General features: G+C 45.8%; 1 protein-coding gene across 1 annotated transcript in view; it reads right to left on the bottom strand.

Annotated features, from left to right (window-relative positions):
- Nucleotides 1–13,587: 13,587 nt before the first annotated feature.
- Nucleotides 13,588–19,920, bottom strand: part of MYH13 (myosin heavy chain 13) — a 71,933-nt gene continuing 65,600 nt past the window's right edge. The window contains exons 36-41 of the mRNA XM_010379594.2: nt 19,673–19,798; nt 19,195–19,365; nt 16,138–16,242; nt 15,940–16,035; nt 14,292–14,426; nt 13,588–13,688 (exon numbers count right to left, since the gene is read on the bottom strand). Coding sequence (XP_010377896.2) covers nt 13,674–13,688; nt 14,292–14,426; nt 15,940–16,035; nt 16,138–16,242; nt 19,195–19,365; nt 19,673–19,798 — 648 coding nt within the window. The 3' untranslated portion in view covers nt 13,588–13,673. The remainder of the gene's footprint in view (nt 13,689–14,291; nt 14,427–15,939; nt 16,036–16,137; nt 16,243–19,194; nt 19,366–19,672; nt 19,799–19,920) is intronic.

Raw genomic sequence — 19,920 nt, 5'->3', positions numbered from 1 at the left:
CCAGATATTGATATCAGGGTGATGCTGGCTTCATAGAATGAGTTAGGTAGGAGTCCCTCCTCCTTAAATTTTTGGAATAGTTTCAGTAGAATTAGTACCAGCTCTTCTTTGTAAGTATGGTAGAATTCAGCTGTGAATCCATCTGGTCCAGGGCTTTTTTTGTTGGTAGGTTTTTAAATTGCTGATTCAATTTCAGAACTCGATATTAGTCTGTTCAGAGTTTCAATTTCTTCCGAATTCAATCTTGGAAGGTTGTGTGTTTCTAGGAATTTATTCATTTCCTCTAGATTTTCTGGTTTATATGCATAGAGGTGTTCATTACAGTCTCAGGATTTTATTTTTTATTTCAACAGTTCTTGGGGGAAAAACGGGATATTTTTTATTTCAATAGTTTTTGGGGAACAGATTTTTTTTGTTACATGAATAAGTTCTTTAGTGGTAATTTCTGAGATTTTGGTGCACCTGTCACCTGAGCAGTGCATACTGTACCCAATGTATAGTCTTTAATCCGTCACCACACTTCCCCTTTCCCCCTAAGTCCCCAAAGTTCACTATATCATTCTGATGCCTTTGTATTCTCTGAGGATCTTTTGTATTTCTGTGGGATCGGTTGTAATGTCATTTTTGTCATTTCTGATTGTGCTTATTTGGATCTTCTCTCTTTTTTCTTTTTTAATCTACCTAGTTGTCTGTCACTCTTGTTTATCCTTTTGAAAAACAAAGTTGGCCGGGCGCGGTGGCTCAAGCCTGTAATCCCAGCACTTTGGGAGGCCGAGACGGGCGGATCACGAGGTCAGGAGATCGAGACCATCCTGGCTAACACAGTGAAACCCCGTCTCTACTAAAAAATACAAAAATCTAGCCGGGCGTGGTGGCGGGCGCCTGTAGTCCCAGCTACTCGGGAGGCTGAGGCAGGAGAATGGCGTAAACCCGGGAGGCGGAGCTTGCAGTGAGCTGAGATCTGGCCACTGCACTCCAGCCTGGGCGACAGAGCGAGACTCCGTCTCAAAAAAAAAAAAAAAAAAAAAGAAAAACAAAGTTTTGGTTTTGTTGACCCTTTGTATGGATTTTGGGATCTCAATTCCTTTAGTTCTGCTCTGATTTTAGTTATTTCTTTGCTTCTGCTAGCTTTGGGGTTAGTTTAATACTGTTAGAATATTCTTCATATTAAGCTAGAGTCTGGGTCCTATAACTCTTATCCACTGCTCTGGACCTGTCTTTTAATCTAGATCAGTAGTTCTCACTGTGTGGTTATAGTGCCAGCAGCATCAGCACCTCCTGGGAGCTTGTTAGCAATCCAGATTCTCAGGCCCCACCCCAGAGCTAGTGAATCAGAAACTTTGGGGATGGGGTCGGCAGTCTGCATTTTAATAAGCCCTCCTGGTGATTCCGAGACTTGCTGAAGTTTGGGAACCACTGTTCTGTACACAGTTTCTCAAACCCTCTGTGGTAAAGGATCCTCCCACCTCCATCCTTGCTGGCCATGAACTCGATGTCACCACAGCATTAAATTGCTTTAAAAGTGTCCAAACGGCCAGGCGCGGTGGCTCACGCTGTAATCCCAGCACTTTGGGAGGCCTAGGCGAGTGGATCACTTGAGGTCAGGCGTTCGAGACCAGCCTGACCAACGTGGTGAAACCCTGTCTCGACTAAAAATACAAAACATTAGCCAGGTGTGGTGGCACATGCCTGTAATCCCGGCCATTCTGGAGGCTGAGGCAGGAGAATCGCCTGAACCTGGAAGGAGGAGGTTACAGTAAGCTGAGATCGCATGATTGTACTCCAGCCTGGGCAACAATAGTAAAACTCCACCTCAAAAAAAAAAAAAAGAAAAAAAAAAAAAGCATCAAAATTCTCTCAATTTCTTATCCCATGGAAGATCATTAACAAACAGTTCAGAAGATGAGCACTTGTCCCTGGACCACAACTTGAGTGGCAGTGCTCCAGATCTGCACTTGTCAAACTTAATGTGGGCATAAGTCACCTGGGGATCTTGTAAAGGATGCTGTAAGGGATTCACTACATCTGGGAGGGACCTGAAATTTTGTATTTCTAAGTGCCCAGGGGATACTGATGCTGCTAGTCCATGGACCACACTTAGAATAGCAAGCTCTAGACTAGAGCAGTGCAGAATACATCTGATATCTTTTCTCATGAGTGTCTATGTAATATTTGAAGCTAATCATCATCCTCCCATTCTCCAAGCTTCTTCTCTAGGCTAAATATGACCAGTTCTCTCAACTCTTCCATGTCCGTGATATTTCCAGATCTGCTCCCCGCACCTTACAGGCTGGCCCTACAGATGCTATCTGTTTTCTGCCCCTAAGCCAATGCCTCTTCTTCTCTTTTCTTATTCTTCCTCCCCACCCTCTCAGCATTTGTAGCTGTTTTGTTCAGTGTTTCCTGGGCTTGCTCCAGCCCTTGGGGGATTTTCAGATGGCTCAGGCTTCTGGGAAGCTCTTGCAGCTGGAGGAGGGAAATTACCCCAGAGCTGGACAGTGGAATGTGCATCTGCCTAACCTGGACTCTTGCCCTGGTGTGCCTCCTGCTCTCACTGATCTCTCAGAGGACCCCTGCCTGCCCCATCCAGAGTCACCTCAATTTGACTCAAGTAACCTGGGCTTTCCTTCCTCCACTCACTCCTTAAAGCATCCTGGGGAACTTAAGGGGAAAGGAGGATAGCATAGAGAGGTGAGAGGGGCTCTTTGTTTGCTCTGGAGAGGGGCTTCTGATGAGGTCAAGACCCTTCTCAAGGATGCCCCATCTCCACTAACCCAATGTTTCTTATTTCATCTCTCAGGACTGCTCAAAGCCAAGCTCAGTCCCTGAAAGTCAGTCTCGAGCCAAGGCTTTGTTTTCAGAAGTTCTTATAAAATGTCTTTTCTGGGAAGGCATGATGGGATTGAGCCTTCCCAGAAAGACTTGCGTCTCACTCCTTAACATCTCAGCAAGGATTCATCTGTCAAATTAGTGAATAATTTGCCTACCCCAGAGGGCATAAAACTCATAGGTAGATAACGTAAAAAAAGGATACACAGTTTTACAGAGAAATGAAGACTTAAATAGATTAGAAGTTCCATTTCATTCCCCTGAATGTTGGCTTTTCTGACATTTCCATACATTTTCACATGGTTATGATTAGCATGAGTATATTAATGTAGACTTCTTTCATTTAACTTCTTTTAGTATGCATTAATATATACATCTCAAGGCAGACAAATGTGGTGTGCGGTTTTGCCCTTTAGCAGGTACATAACCCTCCAAGTAATCCTAGAGTAGCATGGTGGTTGTAAACTCAGGCCCCATCACTTACTAGCTGTGTCACGCTGGGCAAATTATTAACCTTTCTGAGCCAAACGTGTAAAATGAGGATAAAATAAGAATGCACAGCATAAAGGTTTTGTGAGAATTAAATAAGCTGAGGCATGCGAAAACTCCTAAAACAGCACCTAGCACCCAATAAGCACCCAATTAACTTTAGCTGCTATGATTATAATTATTACCATAGCATATTCAGGCAGTCATCTGTTTCTAAGCATTTTAGGTTATTTGCAGTTATTTTGTTATTATAAAAAAGTTGTTGTGAACCTTCGTCCTTTCTGGCAGCCATGTAAAGATTGCCTTGTCTACTAGAAGATATTAAGATGATAATGAGAATGCCAAGATAATATGAGAAGAGAATGATTACAATAAGCAAAGGGCTCAGAAAGGAGGCATTTGCTAGGGAAGGAAGAGAGCAAGTGAGGCAGGTCAGATGAATTTGGGATATCTTTGAGAGGAAGGCACTTCAAATTCTTGTCATTTATTTCACTACGGTGCTCTCTGTGCTTGGAACAGCTTGATATGGTTTGGCTCTGTGTCCCCACCCAAATCTCATCTTGAATTGCAGCGTCCATAATTCCCACGTGTTGTGGGAGGGACCCGGTGGGAGATAATTGGATCACCGGAGCAGGTTTCCCCAGTACTGTTCTCGCGGTGGTGAATAAGTCTCACGAGATCTGATGGTTTTATCAGGAGTTTCCGCTTTTGCGTCTTCATTCTCTCTTTGCCTGCTGCCATCCACGTAAGATCGGACTTGCTCCTCTTTGCCTTCCACCATAATTGTGAGGCTTCCTCAGCCACGTGGAACTGTAAGTTCAATTAAGCCTCTTTCTTTTGTAAATTGCCCACTCTCGGGTATGTCTTTATCAGCAGCATGTAAACGGACTAATACACAGCTCTTGGCACATCATAGGTCCTCTGTCAACTCCTGGTTGAATGGATGAGTTGTCTGCTAGCTTCAGCAGGAGCCGCCAACCTGCTGTGGGCGGCCCTGGGTCCGGATCCCAGCCATGTCCAGATTTTTTGAGTCCAGATGTTTTGTCTGGCGCCACCTGAATCTCTCCTTCCTGAGTCATGGGACGAGAAACTCCTGGCTGGGGGCAGTGGCTGTGAGCAATGGTCTCTTTCTCCTCCTGTCAGCAGTGAGAGGCCTCACATGGAATTTGGGTCATGGGGGTGGGGGTGGGGAATGATACTCATTAAGAGAAGTTGGACTCTTAGCAGGAATTGAAGGACGAGAGGTGTCTGCTGGGTCTGAGTGCCCGCTGGTTTAACAGCAAGGGAAGAAAGAGATATAACCTGCATCTTAGAATCTTAGCAGCACTGTCTCTTTCATGGGAAAAGGACGAGTGAGGATAAGTATAGAAGAGGGGGAAGTGCCTACTGGCATTCCTAGATAGCTTACTTTGGGGATGGGGGCATTTGCAGCCATCGTGTGGTTTTGTCTACACAATGATCCAATGGGAAGGCGTGACCCGCTGAAATGTAAAAGTGAGAAATAGACTCAGTGCAGTCTAGTGAGCCCTCATCATGGTATTCCTTGTCTCTTTCCACACTGTTTCTTCTGGGAATAGGAACTTGACCTAGTAGTGGGAGGGGTAAGAAACACCCCTCTTGACTCTCAGTTCACGCAGTCTGGGTGGAGCTGCTTCCACCCAAAGCTTCAGAGGTGGGCTCATGAATCAGATCTGATTCATCAAAGTACCACATCCTCCTACCACCTCCTGACCAGGGGCATGTGATCATGCTAGGCAATTAGAGCCTATGAGAATCAGCCCTAGGGTTTTTGCTGGAACTATCTTTAGGCTCCTAAGATTTTTAAGATACAGGTTAGAGGCCTGGCCATTTTGTCATCCTAAAGGGGTCACCTTCTTGGGAACAAAGTTAATTTAGAGGAAAGAAGAACTGAGAGAAAGAAAGAGAGAAGAGATTAAGAAATTGTCTTAAAACCCAGATCTAACCATGAATCCGTGGATCGAGTCAGCCTGAAGATTGACTACCCTTGGAATTTTCATTTAGGTGAGCCAATACATTTTCCTTTTTTTTTTTTTTTCCCCAAAAGACTTGTAGTTGACTTTCTGTTACAGTTGAAGGAATTCTTATCATAGAGTATAGCAGTGAAGTTGAGACTTGGTCAGCATAGTTTACACTTGTCTTTCTGCCTTCCCTCCCTTCCCTGCACTGTGCAGTATATAAATCCCTAGTCCTGAGAAGATTTCTCAATTTGCTACCTTGTGTAAGTTTACCTAGTTGGACTTGTGGGTGGTTAGGAAGGGTGGGTGACCCTACATATTCCAATATCTTTTTTAAAAAATTTATTTATTTAGAGACAGAGTCTTGCTCTATCACACAGGCTGGAGTGCAATGGTACAATCCAGTCTGCTCACTGCAACCTCCGCCTCCCAGGTTCAAGTGACTTTCCTGCCTCAGCCTCCCGAGTAGCTGGGACTACAGGCATGTGCCACCACACCCAGCTAATTTTTGTACTTTTTAGGAGAGACACGGTTTCGCCATGTTGGCCAGGCTGGTCTCGAACTCCTGACCTCAGGTGATCCACCTGCCTTGGCCTCCCAAAGTGCTGGGATTACAGGTGTGAGCCACTGCACCCAGCCTCCACGATTTTTATATATAGAGCTGCAGTTGCGTTTTTACTTGGATTTCACTGGGTCCACTCAGTAATGTGCTGGTAAATGTTTAACAAAGAAAGGAAAAAACCCTCTTCTGTAGTGTTTGCCGATTTCTGTGGTGCAAATATTCCAGCCATGTCTAATCCCAAGCTAACAGCGTAACAACACTGAATGCAGAGATGGAAAGAGGTACAAAGAGCACATGATTAGATAGTATTTTCACCACACAGATTTAATAGTTGTAGGTAACCTCAAGAGATTATAGATACAATGTAGTAAATAATCAAGAAGTTGCAAGTTTTGACTATTTAGTACCTTTCTTATTAATATAATTTATTTAATTGTAAGTTACATAATTTAATTTTGACAGTGTCTCTGTTTAACAACTGGCTCACAAAATTCCTGAAAATTTTGTAATTGGCTCTTCTGAGTTGGAATGAGCTAGTTCTAGGCCACCACTGATCTCACTTAGTGCCAGGTGGAAATGATTGTTTCTTCAAGAGTTAGGAGTGTAAGCTCTGGCTTGAATTAAAAAAGAGACCTGAGGCCAGGCACAGTGTCTCACGCCTGTAATCCCAGCACTTTGGGAGGCCGAGACGGGCGGATCACGAGGTCAGGAGATCAAGATTGTCCTGGCTAACACGGTGAAACCCCGTCTCTACTAAAAATATAAAAAATTAGCCGGGTATGGTGGCAGGTGCCCGTAGTCTCAGCTACTTGGGAGGCTGAGGCAGGAGAATGGCGTGAACCCGGAAGGCGGAGCTTGCAGTGAGCTGAGATCGCGCCACTGCACTCCAGCCTGGGCGACACAGCAAGACTCCATCTCAAAAAAAAAAAAAAAAAAGAGAGAGAGACCTGAAAGCAATCTTAAAAGCTTGATTTTGGTGAAGGTCAGTGCCAAGTTGAAGTGTGCAATGAAACTGAATACATTACTGTCTACTGAATGGAATTTATGACCTGAAGATATTCACAAATAGCTGTAAGGTAGCACTCTTACCTTGCATGGCAGCTGGTCCTGCTCTGTAGAATGGGCTATAAAGCAGTAAAATAGATGGGTAGGGCAGGAGTCCTGTGTCAGGCAAGTTGAACCTGTGGAAAACAGATAGCACATCTGTATTAGTCTGTTCCCCCACTGTTACAACGAACTACCTGAGACAAGGTAATTTGTAAAGAGGTTTAGTTAGTTCATGTTTCTGCGGGCTGTACAGGTTCTGGGGAACCTCAGGAAACTTACAATCATGGCAGAAGGCAAGGGGAAGCAGGTAATGTCTTACATGACTGAAGCAGGAGGAAAAGAGAGGAGTGGGAGGTGCTACACATTTTTAAACAACCAGATCTCTTGAGAACTCACTATCATAAGAACAGCAAGGGGGGAAAATCCACCTCCATGATCCAGTCACCTCCCATTAGACCCCTTTTCCAACACTGGCGATTACAATTTGACTTGAGATTTGGGCGGGGACACAAATCCAAACCATGTCAGCATCCAAATTAGCATAATATGAGGACTGTTTGAGGAACAGACTCTCTACAAAGGTGTGGGCAGGTATAGAAAAACCACAGAGATAGAGTAGAATTCCAGGTCTATTAACAGGGCTTCATTACCTTCCCCAGGCCTGCAAAGAGGTACAAGCTGGGGGTAAGAGGGACTTGGTTACCAGAACCTGGAGACAGAAGGGTTGGGGGACTGGGATACCTGACATGGAATGGGGTTTTGGACTACAGGGAGAGACAGGGAATAAATACTGCTCTCAATGTCCTTCGCTCTGCTCTTCTATCCCAGCTCCTCTTTGGCTAGGCCCACCCAAAGGCCAGGGCAAGGGATCCCACTGATGTCAACCTCTTGGGGGCCTTGAGCACGTTGGAGAAAGGTGGAAAGGGTTTCAAGGGTCAAATGGCATCTTGAGTATCCTGTCGTGGAGTGCACGTCCTGTCCTGTGTTGGGCTAGAGAAAGGGCCAGGGAACCTTGCTTTTGGAATTGCTATGGGCCACCTTCATCCCAGAAACGTTTAGGGTCTGGTCACCTGTTCCTGTGAAGGGCAGGAGGCTATTTGTGTAGGTGTACTGCTTCTCCCCTGGGACCAACACTTCTCTTCCAGCCTGGCAGAGTCTTCTAGGATGAGGAGCATGAGGTTTGGGGAGAGACCCTTGACCATGTCATACTCTTTACTGCCAAGGCCATCACTAGGGACCACTCTTTGCCTGTCCAGTGAGTCTTAGCCCTCCATCTCAAGATTCTGTAAAGTCCTTTTCTGTGGATACTCAGTTGGGGAAGCCCTGGTCTGGGAGCCAAAAGACCTGGGATATCTGATTCTGATGCTATATCTTGAGGGGTTACCAGATCCTATCACTAACCTGGATTTCTGTCATTTGCAAAACCAGTGGGCTGTTCCAGATGAACATGATTCCCAGTGACACCTCTGACTCTGAATAGCTAATCCAAGATTTTATGAGTTTCATCTCTAGGTCATTTGTATAATGAAAAGCATGCCTTTCCACAGCCAGGAGGTGGCAGCAAAGCTCTGTTTTGAAGGGGGCGTTGGGCCAGGGTAGGCACTGCTCTCCAACTCCCTCGAGCTGAAAGTTCAGGTGTGGAGGCTGGGTTTTACTCCTGAATAACAACAATAACAGCATTATTATTTTCATTATTGTTAGTAAAATAGAAGCAACAGTGCCATCTTCAATTTGGGCAATGCTGCATAGTTGAAGAAACGTTTTTGTGCATTGCATGGGAACCTTTTAACAACTGCATCCTGTAGGTAGGTAATGCCAGGACTTTTAGCCCCATGTTGAGGCTCGGGAACATTTCTTGACTTGCCCAAGGCCCTCTGAAAAGTATTGACATGCCAGGATAGGAACCCAAGCTTTCTTGCTTTTGTTCTAGTTCTGTGCACTCCCTGTCTTATGGTGTGGAAGACCCAAGGCAAGGTCCCCTCTACCTCCTTTTCAATTTTGCAAGAGAGTAGGAGGGTCCAGAGGTACCCAGCTCAGCCTGAGGGCTTAAGACTGGTTTCCCGCTGCCAGATGAAATTTGACATATACATGCTGGGAAAGAAAACTCAGCACACAAACCTCGGCTTCACTCTCTTCTCTTTCTTCTAGAAAAGAAAAAAGAAATTTATCTTTAGTTACTTACCATCAGGGAGTAACTGGTGTCTCTCTTATTCATTCATTAATTCATTCCTTCAGTAATCAGAGTTCTGATTAAGTATAAGACACTGTTATGTACTGTGAAGGATATAGGAATATTCTTTCTCTTCTGACTCATAAATCCGGGGGTCAGGAGCTGGGATATGGGAGCCAGGTAAGCGCACAGCTCCTTGGAGGTATCTTTTTTTTTTTTTTTTTTTTTGAGACGGAGTCTCGCTCTGTCGCCCAGGCTGGAATGCAATGGCCGGATCTCAGCTCACTGCAAGCTCTGCCTCCTGGGTTTACGCCATTCTCCTGCCTCAGCCTCCCGAGTAACTGGGACTACAGGCGCCCGCCACATCGCGCGCCCGCCACATCGCCCGGCTAGTTTTTTTGTACTTTTTTTAGTAGAGACGGGGTTTCACCGTGTTAGCCAGGATGGTCTCAATCTCCTGACCTCGTGATCCGCCTGTCTCGGCCTCCCAAAGTGCTGGGATTACAGGCTTGAGCCACCGCGCCCGGCCCCTTGGAGGTATCTTAATCCTATAGAGACCCCACTGAACTGGGAGTTCTTGAGAAGATGGAATTCAGATTTTGTTTTGTTGGCGTGTCAGGGAGAAGTGAATCCACAGGATTTAAAAAATGACCCCCAACTCCATATGTTAACTTCTCAAACCAGAGAAAACCCCTTAGAGACACGGCCAAAACCTCAGACTGTTGTCCACCTGAATCCCTGTCTTGTACTCCACCTACCTCCTGGGGCCAGGTCTCAACCCTCTGCATCAGGATAACGGGTTATCAGAGTGCTTACTGTGTGCCCCACTCTAGATCACCTGTGCTTCCTGCATATTCTTATTTATTTCCTAAAACAACCCTATAAACTGTTACACTCTCTTTTACATCTAAGGAAACAGAGGCTTAAAGTCATGAAGTAACTTGCCCAGGTTCTCAAAGCTAGTGAGTGGTAGCAGAATTGGGACCCTGACAGGTTGGGACTCAGGATCCTGGCCACCTGTCCTTACAGAGGGAAAACCCACCAATGTGAGACTGAAAAGCTGCAATCTCGTCTCCTCCTCAAACACTGGGCAAGTCATAACTTGTCTGCATCACCTCCAGAAAATGAGGGTATTATACCTGCTTGGTCTTCTAATAGGCTTGTTGGGAGGATGGAATGGAAAAGAGAACAATGGGCGTGTGACCACTTAGCATCATACAATGTTGTTCTGTGTGTTTGAAATAATATTATTCTCCTTCCTGACCTTGGATTTTTTTGACTGTGAAGATGAGGCAATTGAAAAGATCATTTCAATGGATTCTTTCAGCAATGTTGATGGTGATGGTGATCTTGAGAAGGTGGTGGTGGTGGTGATGATGGTGATCTTGAGAAGATGCTGGTGGTGATGATGATGGTGATCTTGAGAAGGTGGTGGTGGTGGTGATGATGATGGTGATGATGGTGCTCTTGAGAGGATGGTGATGGTGATGATGATGATGGTGATGGTGGTGATGGTGATCTTGAGAAGATGGTGATGATGATGGTGATGGTAGTGATGATGATGATGGTATGATCTTGAGAAGGTGATGGTGGTGGTGATGATGATGATGGTGATGATAGTGATCTTGAGAAGGTGGTGGTGGTGATGATGATAATGGTGATGATGATGTTTGTGGTGGTGGTGATGATGATGATGGTGACGAGGGTGATCTTGAGATGGTGGTGGAGATGATGATGATGATGGTGATCTTGAGAAGATGGTGATGGTGATGATGATGATGGTGATGGTGATTGTATGATCTTGAGAAGGTGGTGGTGGTGATGATGATGATGGTGATGGTGGCGATCTTCAGATGAGGGTGGTGATGATGATGATGGTGGTGGTGGTGGTGATGGTGATGGTATGATCTTGAGAAGGTGGTGGTGGTGGTGGTGATGATGGTGATGACGGTGATGACAGTGATCTTGAGAAGTTGGTGATGGTGATGATGATGGTGATGGTGGTGATGGTGGTGATGGTGGTGGTGATTTTAATAGTGATGAAGGTGATGATGGTGATAATGATGATGATGGTGATGATGATGGTGATGATAGCCATAATAATGGTAGTGGTTAAGTTAGAGGAAGGTGACCTCAGAATCATTTTCTGCTACCACCACTGCTGCCAGTCTTCCTCAATTTCCAACCCCACTGTGTCAAAGGCATTTGGGGTGGGCTGGTGATGAGATGAAAAGGAGAATCTAGAAGGCCAGAGAGAAGGAATAATCTAAGATGTTAGAGAATAGTGTACTTATCTCAGTGCCTGGTACATAGTAAGCCAGTACTTACTATCAGGTAATAGAAGCTATGAATTTTTGAAACAGTTTTACTAAGATGTAATCATACACCATACAATTTATCAGTTTAAAGTGTAAAATTCAATGGCTTTTAATATATTCATAGTTATACTGCTACCACTACAATCAATTTTAGAACATCCATTATCCCTAAAGAAGCCCTGTCTATGCCTCTTGCTGTCACCCCAACGCCCTCATTCCTCCTGGCAAAGCTATGATTTTTATTGTTATCTACACCTTACAGAATAAGGAAATTGAGACTAAGCAAGGAGAATAACTTGTCCATGGCCACACAGTTAGTATGTGACAGCATTGGGATTCCATCTAGGTTTGCCAGAACCTAAAGCCTGTGCTTCTGTCCACACAGGTCAGTTTGACCAATGAGGAAATTCAGGTTCAGAGAATGTATGTGATCAACATAAGGCCACACAGCTACAGCTATTAAGTGGTCAGGATGAGGCTCACATTTGGTCCTGGCTCCTAATCCACCCATAAGGGTCCTGATTCCATTTTACTGTGCCCCTTCGGGGTAAGCAAATCAACATAATCAGAATGGATGAGATCCTTAAGATCCAAGAGAGAGATGTGAAACTAGCAGTAGTTTTCTTTCCCATTGAGGAGGGAGAATGGTGCCTGGGTCCAGTCTCGTCTTGGACTTGGAAAGTTAACATCTCTTTGGACCCAGCTGCTCCCTTTTCCTTTTGGCCCTGAACACCCTGAGGAGGCTCCATGCAGGTGGGGAGGAGTTACCCTATCCAACCTTTTCTAAAGCATCTGTCTTCCTAGGAGTAATGAGTTTGACAGTACCTGCTACCTTCTCAGATGTTAAGGGGAACTATGGGTGGGCATGAGAGAATTATATGACAAAGCCTCTAAAAAGGATGGGATGGAAAAGTAGAGTTGCTTGGCAGCCTGCAAGTCTAGGATCTCCAGGGTGTAATTTTCACTCTGCCCTAGACAACTATAGTCAGAGTGCTTAATCCGTCTGGGCCCCAGTGTCCCTATCTGTAAATTCAGAGAGAAAATGGGGAAGTGAATTTGCAAGAATTATGAGCTCCTAGGAGGAAAATGTGCTACAGTTATCTGAAAGAATCTTTATTTTCTTTCCTTCTTTCTCTTTCTTCCTCCCTCCCTCCTCTCCTTCCTTCCTTCCTTCTGGATGTTTTCAGCTTTATTGAGGTGTAATTGACAAAAGGAATTGTATATATTTCAGGTGCACAAATTGATGTTTTAATACATGCATACATTGTTAACTATAGATAGGCCTGGTGCTGTAGATCGCCAGAATGTATTCATCTTGTATAACTGAAAATGTGTACCCTTTGACAAACATCTTCCCATTTCCTCCAACTCCCAGCCCCTGGCAACCATTATTCTACTCTTTGCCTCTATGAGTTTGACTATCTTAGACTCCACATTGAAGTGAGGTCGTTGCAGTGTTTGTCTTTCCGTACCTGGCTTATTTCACTTAGCATAATGTCCCCCAAGTTCACCTATGTTGTCACAAATTGCAGGATTTCCTTCTTTTTTATATGAATATATATTCAAATTTGGCTATATATGCACATTTGCATGTATATGCACATTGTGGAGCTATATACATATATATGAGATATCTACATATATATATACACACACACACACACACACACACACACACATATACACATTTTATCCATTTATCCATTGATGGACATTTTGTTTCCACATTGTGGCTATTGTGAACAGTGATGCAATAAACATGGAAGTGTAGGTATCTCTTCAAGATCCTGATTAATTTCCTTTGGATGTATACCCAGTAGTGGGATGGCTGGATCATATATGGTAGTTCCATTTTTAAGTTTTTGAAAAACTACCATTAGGTTGTACCAATCTGCGTTCCCACCGACTGTACACAGGAGTTCCCTTTTCTCCATGTCCTCACCAACACTTATCTTTCATTTTCTGATAATAGCTATTCTGAGAGATGTAGAGTGACATAGGGTCTTTATTTTTAAATGTTTGTGGAAGCTAGTGATTTACCTGGCCATGGTTTGAATTTCCATGTTTTCTACTTGGAGCAAAGATCCTCCACTTTCACATCCCTTATTTAATATTTACAATAGAGCAGCAAGAATCTAAATATCAGCTTCATGGAAGAGGAATGGACCATGATAATAAACACAGCAGAGCCGGGAATCCGAGTATTTAGGAGAATTTATTTCTCACACATTTTCCCTCCACTCTCTCTGAGGTGTCCCATGGCAACAAGCATCAGGTGAGCCTCATTCTTCCATCTTCTGTGGGAGGAAAAATAATTGTACATAGGAAATGAGTCAACTAAACGGGAGACTGAACATCGCCTTGAAGTGGAGCAGCTGGAAAATCGGGAACTTCAGAAAAACGTTAAGGAATGGCATTGTTTCCCTTTGCACATTGTAAAAGCAAACCAATCTAGCTACTAGCGACAGGACAAATGCCCTGCAAATCAGGGGCTTCATGGGCAGCATCTGTAGCAACAGGGAGAGACAGGGATGACAGTGTCCTGCCTCACTGCTCATTCTCCCAAGAGCCTGGAACCACAGGAGTCTTTGCTAAAACAGTAGCATTTGGGAGTGTGTGACCAGCAGCAGGAAAGAGAGGATCAACAGTCATCCTCCAGGTTCTCCCTGGGTGGTCCATGGGACTCCCCCGGGGCTTGGGACTTCTTGGGAAGAAGCCATACTCAGGTATTTGCTCCTACCTGGCCACCTACATCTCGGGTACCAGCTCTTACCTGGTCCCCACATCTCAAGTACCTGCCTTTATCTGGCCTTCCACACTCAGGCTTTCGCCTCTTACCTGGCCCCCATATTCAGTGTCTGTTCTTAGCTGGCCCCTACATCTCAGGTACCTGCTCTTACCTGGCCACCCACATCTCGGCTCTTGGCCCTCAGCTTGTTGACCTGGGACTCAGCGATATCCGCCCTCTCCGCGGCCTCCTCTAGCTCATGCTGGACTCTCCGGCATCTGGACAGCTGCGTGTTGGCCTGCTCCTCCTACACAGGAGACAGAGGGGTTATGAGGCTATAGAGCCCCTCAGTCTGATTATGAGGTGCCCTGTCCCTGAAGGCCTCTGAGGAGTTAAGCAACCAGGGCCTTGGATTCCCCAATGGCAAAGAGGGCAGGTAGGCCTTCTCCAGAGTGTGAGGACAAGGCTCCCAGCTCACAACCATGTGTACTGCCTCGAATCACCTTGCAGGTGCTACTGTCCCTCCTAGGATCTCCAAAAATGTTCCCTTGCACCTCTTCTATATGGTATCTGTTCCACAGAGATCTTTGGGAAAGACCTAAGTCCAGCGCTCTCCCAAGGCATCTGAAGGTATAGAGACCAATGGCCCAAGTCTCCCTCATCCTGTGCCTCTGCCCAGCATCATCTGTCTAGGGCCAGGCCACTGTACTGGTCTATTTGGGGGAATGTCAAGGATTCCTGACTAAGGTGTCCTCCTGGGCACCCTCTAGCCTGCCAAGCCTGCTGGGACTGTACTCATCCCATGTGCACGAATTGCTCTCAATATTGAACCGTTCAAATCTGCTTCTCTGAGGTTAGGATTGAACCAACCAGGCTCCAGGGAAGGGAGGAAAAAGAGCAATGGGAGAAACTCAGTCATTTGTCCAGGGCAGGCTCCCCTAAATTTTGGTCCTTAGAACATTAGCCCTGTGGGATGCTCTGCATACAATAAGAAGGTTCCAAAGTCAATGAAGTGTGAGAAATGGTATATTCTGGAACCCCGCTTCCACTTTGTAGAGTTGATGACATATGAAACTCTACAACATCTACACAATCTGAGAAATCCTTGAAGTAAAGCAACCAGTGTAACTTTGTTTAACTGAGATTTTCCCAAACTATTTCTTCTCTGTAAAATAATAAGCTCCTCCTCATGGCAGCCCAACTTCCTGCTATTAACATCCCTCAGAACCAGGGTCCTCAGAAGACACTTTGGGAAACACAGATTTTAGCCCATTCCATTTCTTTCCTGTTGATTTCACCTATTTGATCAAAGGGCGAATCAAAAAAGATGGAATGGAGTGGAGGGAGTTGGGAGGGCTGAGGAAGGCTGGAGATGCCTAAGAGGGTGGGCTGTGGTGGGATGGTGGGAATTAGGATGAGGTGCCTCAAGTCAGGTCATGGGAGCAGGAAGGGTTGGGAGGGTAGGCTGGGGTGGTTTGAGAGAGTCAGGGTTGATCCAATGCCAGCCAGGGTAGGCTAACATGCTCTGGGGTGGGTCAAGTAAGTCACAGTGGGCAGGATGAAGGGGATGAAGGGGGTTGGCCAAGTAGGGTGAGGCAAGAGGACACAGAGGTGGTGAAGGTGGGGAAGACTTAACATGGACCAAGAGAGGAAGAGGACAGGTGTCTCTGTGTTTATAGCCTGCAAATGCAAACTCAGGCCTGAGGCTCAGAGGACTTTACCCAACCAGGAACCTGCTCCCACTCGGGGATGGCGGGGACACCCAGGCTGCCCCAGGGACTGTCTGTCTGTGGGCACTCCCGGGGACCTCCTGTGCTCACCGCCTCCTCAGCCTGCCTCTTGTAAGACTTCACTTTGGCCTGCAGCTTGTCCACCAGGTCCTGGAGCCTGAGGATATTCTTGCGGTCCTCCTCAGCCTGCAAACAGGGTACACGTGGCAGGGGCCCGCAAACCTATGGCCACTTCTGATGGGGCTTGGTCCATACAGCATTCGCTGAGGAGGTTTTTGGGATCTCTACCTGGTAAGTCATCTCCTTCACTTTGCGTTCGTACTTGTGGGCTCCCTTCAGGGCTTCAGCTCCCCTCTTCTGTTCCACATCAAGCTCATTTTCCAGCTCCCGCACCTGGGTAGGATGAAAAGAACACAGAATTCAAGTCTCCTCTCCCAGGCTTCTCTCATGGACTCATGGGCCAATCATTCTAGCGTGAACTCAAGATCCCCTAATGGTCATTAAAAAGTCAGGAAAACAACAGATGCTGGCAAGGATGTGGAGAAATAGGAACACTTTTACACTGTTGGTGGGAGTGTAAATTAGTTCAGCCATTGTGGATGACAGTGTGGCGATTCCTCAAGGATGTAGAACTAGAAATACGATTTGACCCAGCGATCTCATTATTGGATACATTCCCAAAGGATTATAAATCATTCTATAAAGACACATGAACACATGTGTTTATTGCAGCACTGTTCACAATAGCAAAGTCTTGAAACCAACCCAAATGTCCATCAATGATAGACTGGATAAAGAAAATATGGCACATATACATCATGGAATACTATGCAGCCATAAAAAAGGACGAATTCATGTCCTTTGCAGGGACATGGATGAAGCTGGAAAACATTCTCAGCAAACTAACACAGGAACAGAAAACCAAACACTGCATGTTCTCACTCGTAAGTGGGAGTTGAACAATGAGAACACATGGTCACAGTAAGGGGAACATCACACACCAGGACCTGTCGGGGGGCGGGGGGCTAGGGGAGGGATAGCGTTAGAAGTAATACCTAATGGAAATGATGGGTTGATGGGTGCAGCAAACCAACGTGGCACGTTTATACCTAGGTAACAAACCTGCACGTTCTGCACATGTATCCCAGAAATTCAAGTTAAAAAAAAAAAAAGATCCCCTAATGGGATTTTTGCCAAGATGTCTCCTCCTAGGGCCCAGGAGCCGTATTTTACTGGCAAGGTCACCACGAGTCCATGCAGGTGCTTTGAGCAAGTGAGAACAAGATGCCGTCATTGGGCAGAGGCAGCCTCAGGTGCACAGAGCATAGCTGGTGGGTCAGGCTTTGCACAGATGCACCCTTTTGTGGAGCCAGGTAGTTTGGCAAAGGCAGCAAAAGCTAACCTGATTTGTCCTTGCAGTTGAAACCTACCCAGCTATTCATAGTGGCCCTGATTACAGATCAAGTAAGGCAGCAGGGATCATGAAGAGAACCTGGGCCAGGAGTAATCAAAGCATACTCCAGGCCCACTTGATAGATCCAAAGCAAGTGAGTTGCCACCACTGAGCATGAGTTTCTGTGTATTTAGGATGGAGATAATATTTCCTGCCTAGCCTGCCTCCAATGTGGAGGTTGAATTAAAGTATGTGAAAGTATGGTTAGAAGGACAAAGCACTACACAGGTGTTGTTAATTTCATAGTTGCTTCTGCCTTTCCAGAAGTCTTGAGGGGAAAGGGTGGCCACTGAGGACGCAAGTCACCAACTGTGGTCCCAACTCCACAATCCAGAGATTGAAGCCAAGGAGGGGCAGCAGCTAGCTGCATTCTCCACTCCACCGGGAATCACAGTGGCTGCAGAGCAGGGACGACTCCAGGCTTGGAGACTCACTAGATCAATCTTGAAAACTATCAATAGGACAGGCTTACTCTGGGCACTATTCCCAAAACCTCCCCACCGTCCACCTCCTGGACCCAGGAAAGTCTTCCATCAGGTTCTACAAAACATTTGTTTTCCTAGGAATTCTTTCTAGGCTTCTGTAAGGTTTATGGAAGTCACATAACTGGGCAGGGGATGGGAGGACAGTCAAGGCACCTCACCATGGGAGGGGGAGGGTGGCCAAGGGCTCCCTGCCAATCCAGGAATCATAGTATGCCAGAAGGTGTCACGAGACCTAATCCTTTTCACATAGGAGGGATCCATGAGAAGAACAGGCCTAAACTCATTGTGATGGAATAGGACTGGGAACCATCGAAAATAAACATTCAAGAACTTGGGGGGAAGTTCTAACTTCCCTGGTGTTAACTTTTGTTATTCAAAAAGTCTACGGCCTTGTTGTTTTTAGCACCCCCCTAAAAAAAAGTCCTTTCACATTTAATGGGACCATGTGCCTGGGGAGGAAATCCTTGGTGGTTTGCAGGTTTGCATAAAGAATGACAGTATTTGGGGGCCTTCCTGCTGGGAAAAGTTGTCTCCTTCTCTTTCCCTCCTCCTCCTCCTTTCCTCCCACTCTTTCATTTCCTGTCTCCCTGGGACAAGAGACACTCGAACAGCCTCCTCCGCAGAGCCCTCCTCCAAAATGTCAACCGCTAGTACAGCCCATTTTAAAATGATTGAAATAAACCACATGGGTCTAAAAGGAAAAGTAAGGGGGGCAGGAAACAAAGGGAACAGTCAGCAAAGAAACGGAACAATAGCTGCAGGATACACTTCCAGATAAAGAAAGAGCAGGATGTCCTGGTGACGGGGGTTGAACTTTTCTGGTGCATCAACCTAAAGGGAGAAGCCCCGATCGCCCTCTTTTGGGGCTGGAGCAGGAGACATACCTGTCCCAGAATTGCAGCCTGCACTGAGAGATGAGAAAAGCTGGGGAGGGAAGGAAACCTGAGATTGGGAGAAAACAGAAAGTGCAGATTTTATGTAGGATGGGCCGTGTTTATCAAAGTGAAACTTGGTCCAAAATGTAAATGCATTAAAATGTGTAATTTTATGACTGTAAAGTATATGTTCATAGCTTTTTCCATGTATGTGTGTGTATCTGAATCTACACAGCAAACGGAATGTGAACATTAACACACATCATTATATTACATTTACTGAGGTGTGAGCATACCAAAATAGATTGTGTGTGTGTGTATGTGTGTGTGTGTGTGTGTGTGTGTTGGGGCACAGGAACAGATGAAACAGAAAGAGGTGAGAAATGAGGCTCACAAGGAATTTTGCAAGCAGTCCTGAAACTGAATTTGCAATCTATTCAATCAATGGCCTTTTCCCACCATCTCAATTTCTGGACTGTGGTTCTGTCGGAGACTGTCACTTTCAGAGTAAGAGTCCTCTCAAAAACTCTACCCGGTTCTCCAATTTCTGGATCTGCTTCTTCCCGCCCTTCAGTGCCAGCTGCTCAGCCTCATCTAGACGGTGCTGCAGGTCCTTCACCGTCTGCTCCAGGTTCTTCTTCATCCGCTCCAGGTGGGCGCTGGTGTCCTGTTCCTTCTTTAGCTCCTCAGCCATCATGGCAGCCTGGTTAAGTTCACAGGACACATCAGAGGCCCCGTCCGCCCATCCCTACCTGGAGCTTGCAGAAGAGGAGAATGTTGGGATCATGGTGCTGAGCCTCCCCTGTCTGACTCGGGCCAGTCTTTGCTGATTCCTCAGCCTCCCCTCCCACTTTGCCACTGCTGAGACTGTACCTCATTCCATCTGTCTGGGAAGCCACCACTAACCGATTGTGGTCATAAGAGATGAAACATACTTGCCACACCCTGGCTCAGAGGCCCCCCTTTCTCAATTCCAAACCCCATCTCTGAAAAGGAAGAACAGAGCTCACATCCGTGATGGCCTTCTTGGCCTTCTCCTCTGCATTCCTGGACTCCTGGATTGAGTTCTCCACCTCTGCCTGGCACTGAGCTATGTCAGCCTCCAGTTTTTTCTTGGTATTTATCAGGCTCGTGTTCTACAAGAAGAATTAGATATCAGGGGTGTGGGTTCTATCTGGGCACTTAAAAAAATGGAAGGGGAGGGTTGGGCAGGGAAGGAAGTACATGATGATCCTGTTCCATTTCTTATTTTTCACAT

The sequence above is a fragment of the Rhinopithecus roxellana genome, chromosome 19, assembly GCF_007565055.1.
Source record: "Rhinopithecus roxellana isolate Shanxi Qingling chromosome 19, ASM756505v1, whole genome shotgun sequence".
Classification (NCBI taxonomy): Eukaryota; Metazoa; Chordata; class Mammalia; order Primates; family Cercopithecidae; genus Rhinopithecus; species Rhinopithecus roxellana.
Note: the sequence above shows the minus strand (reverse complement) of the source record. Positions and strands in the feature narration are given on the sequence as shown.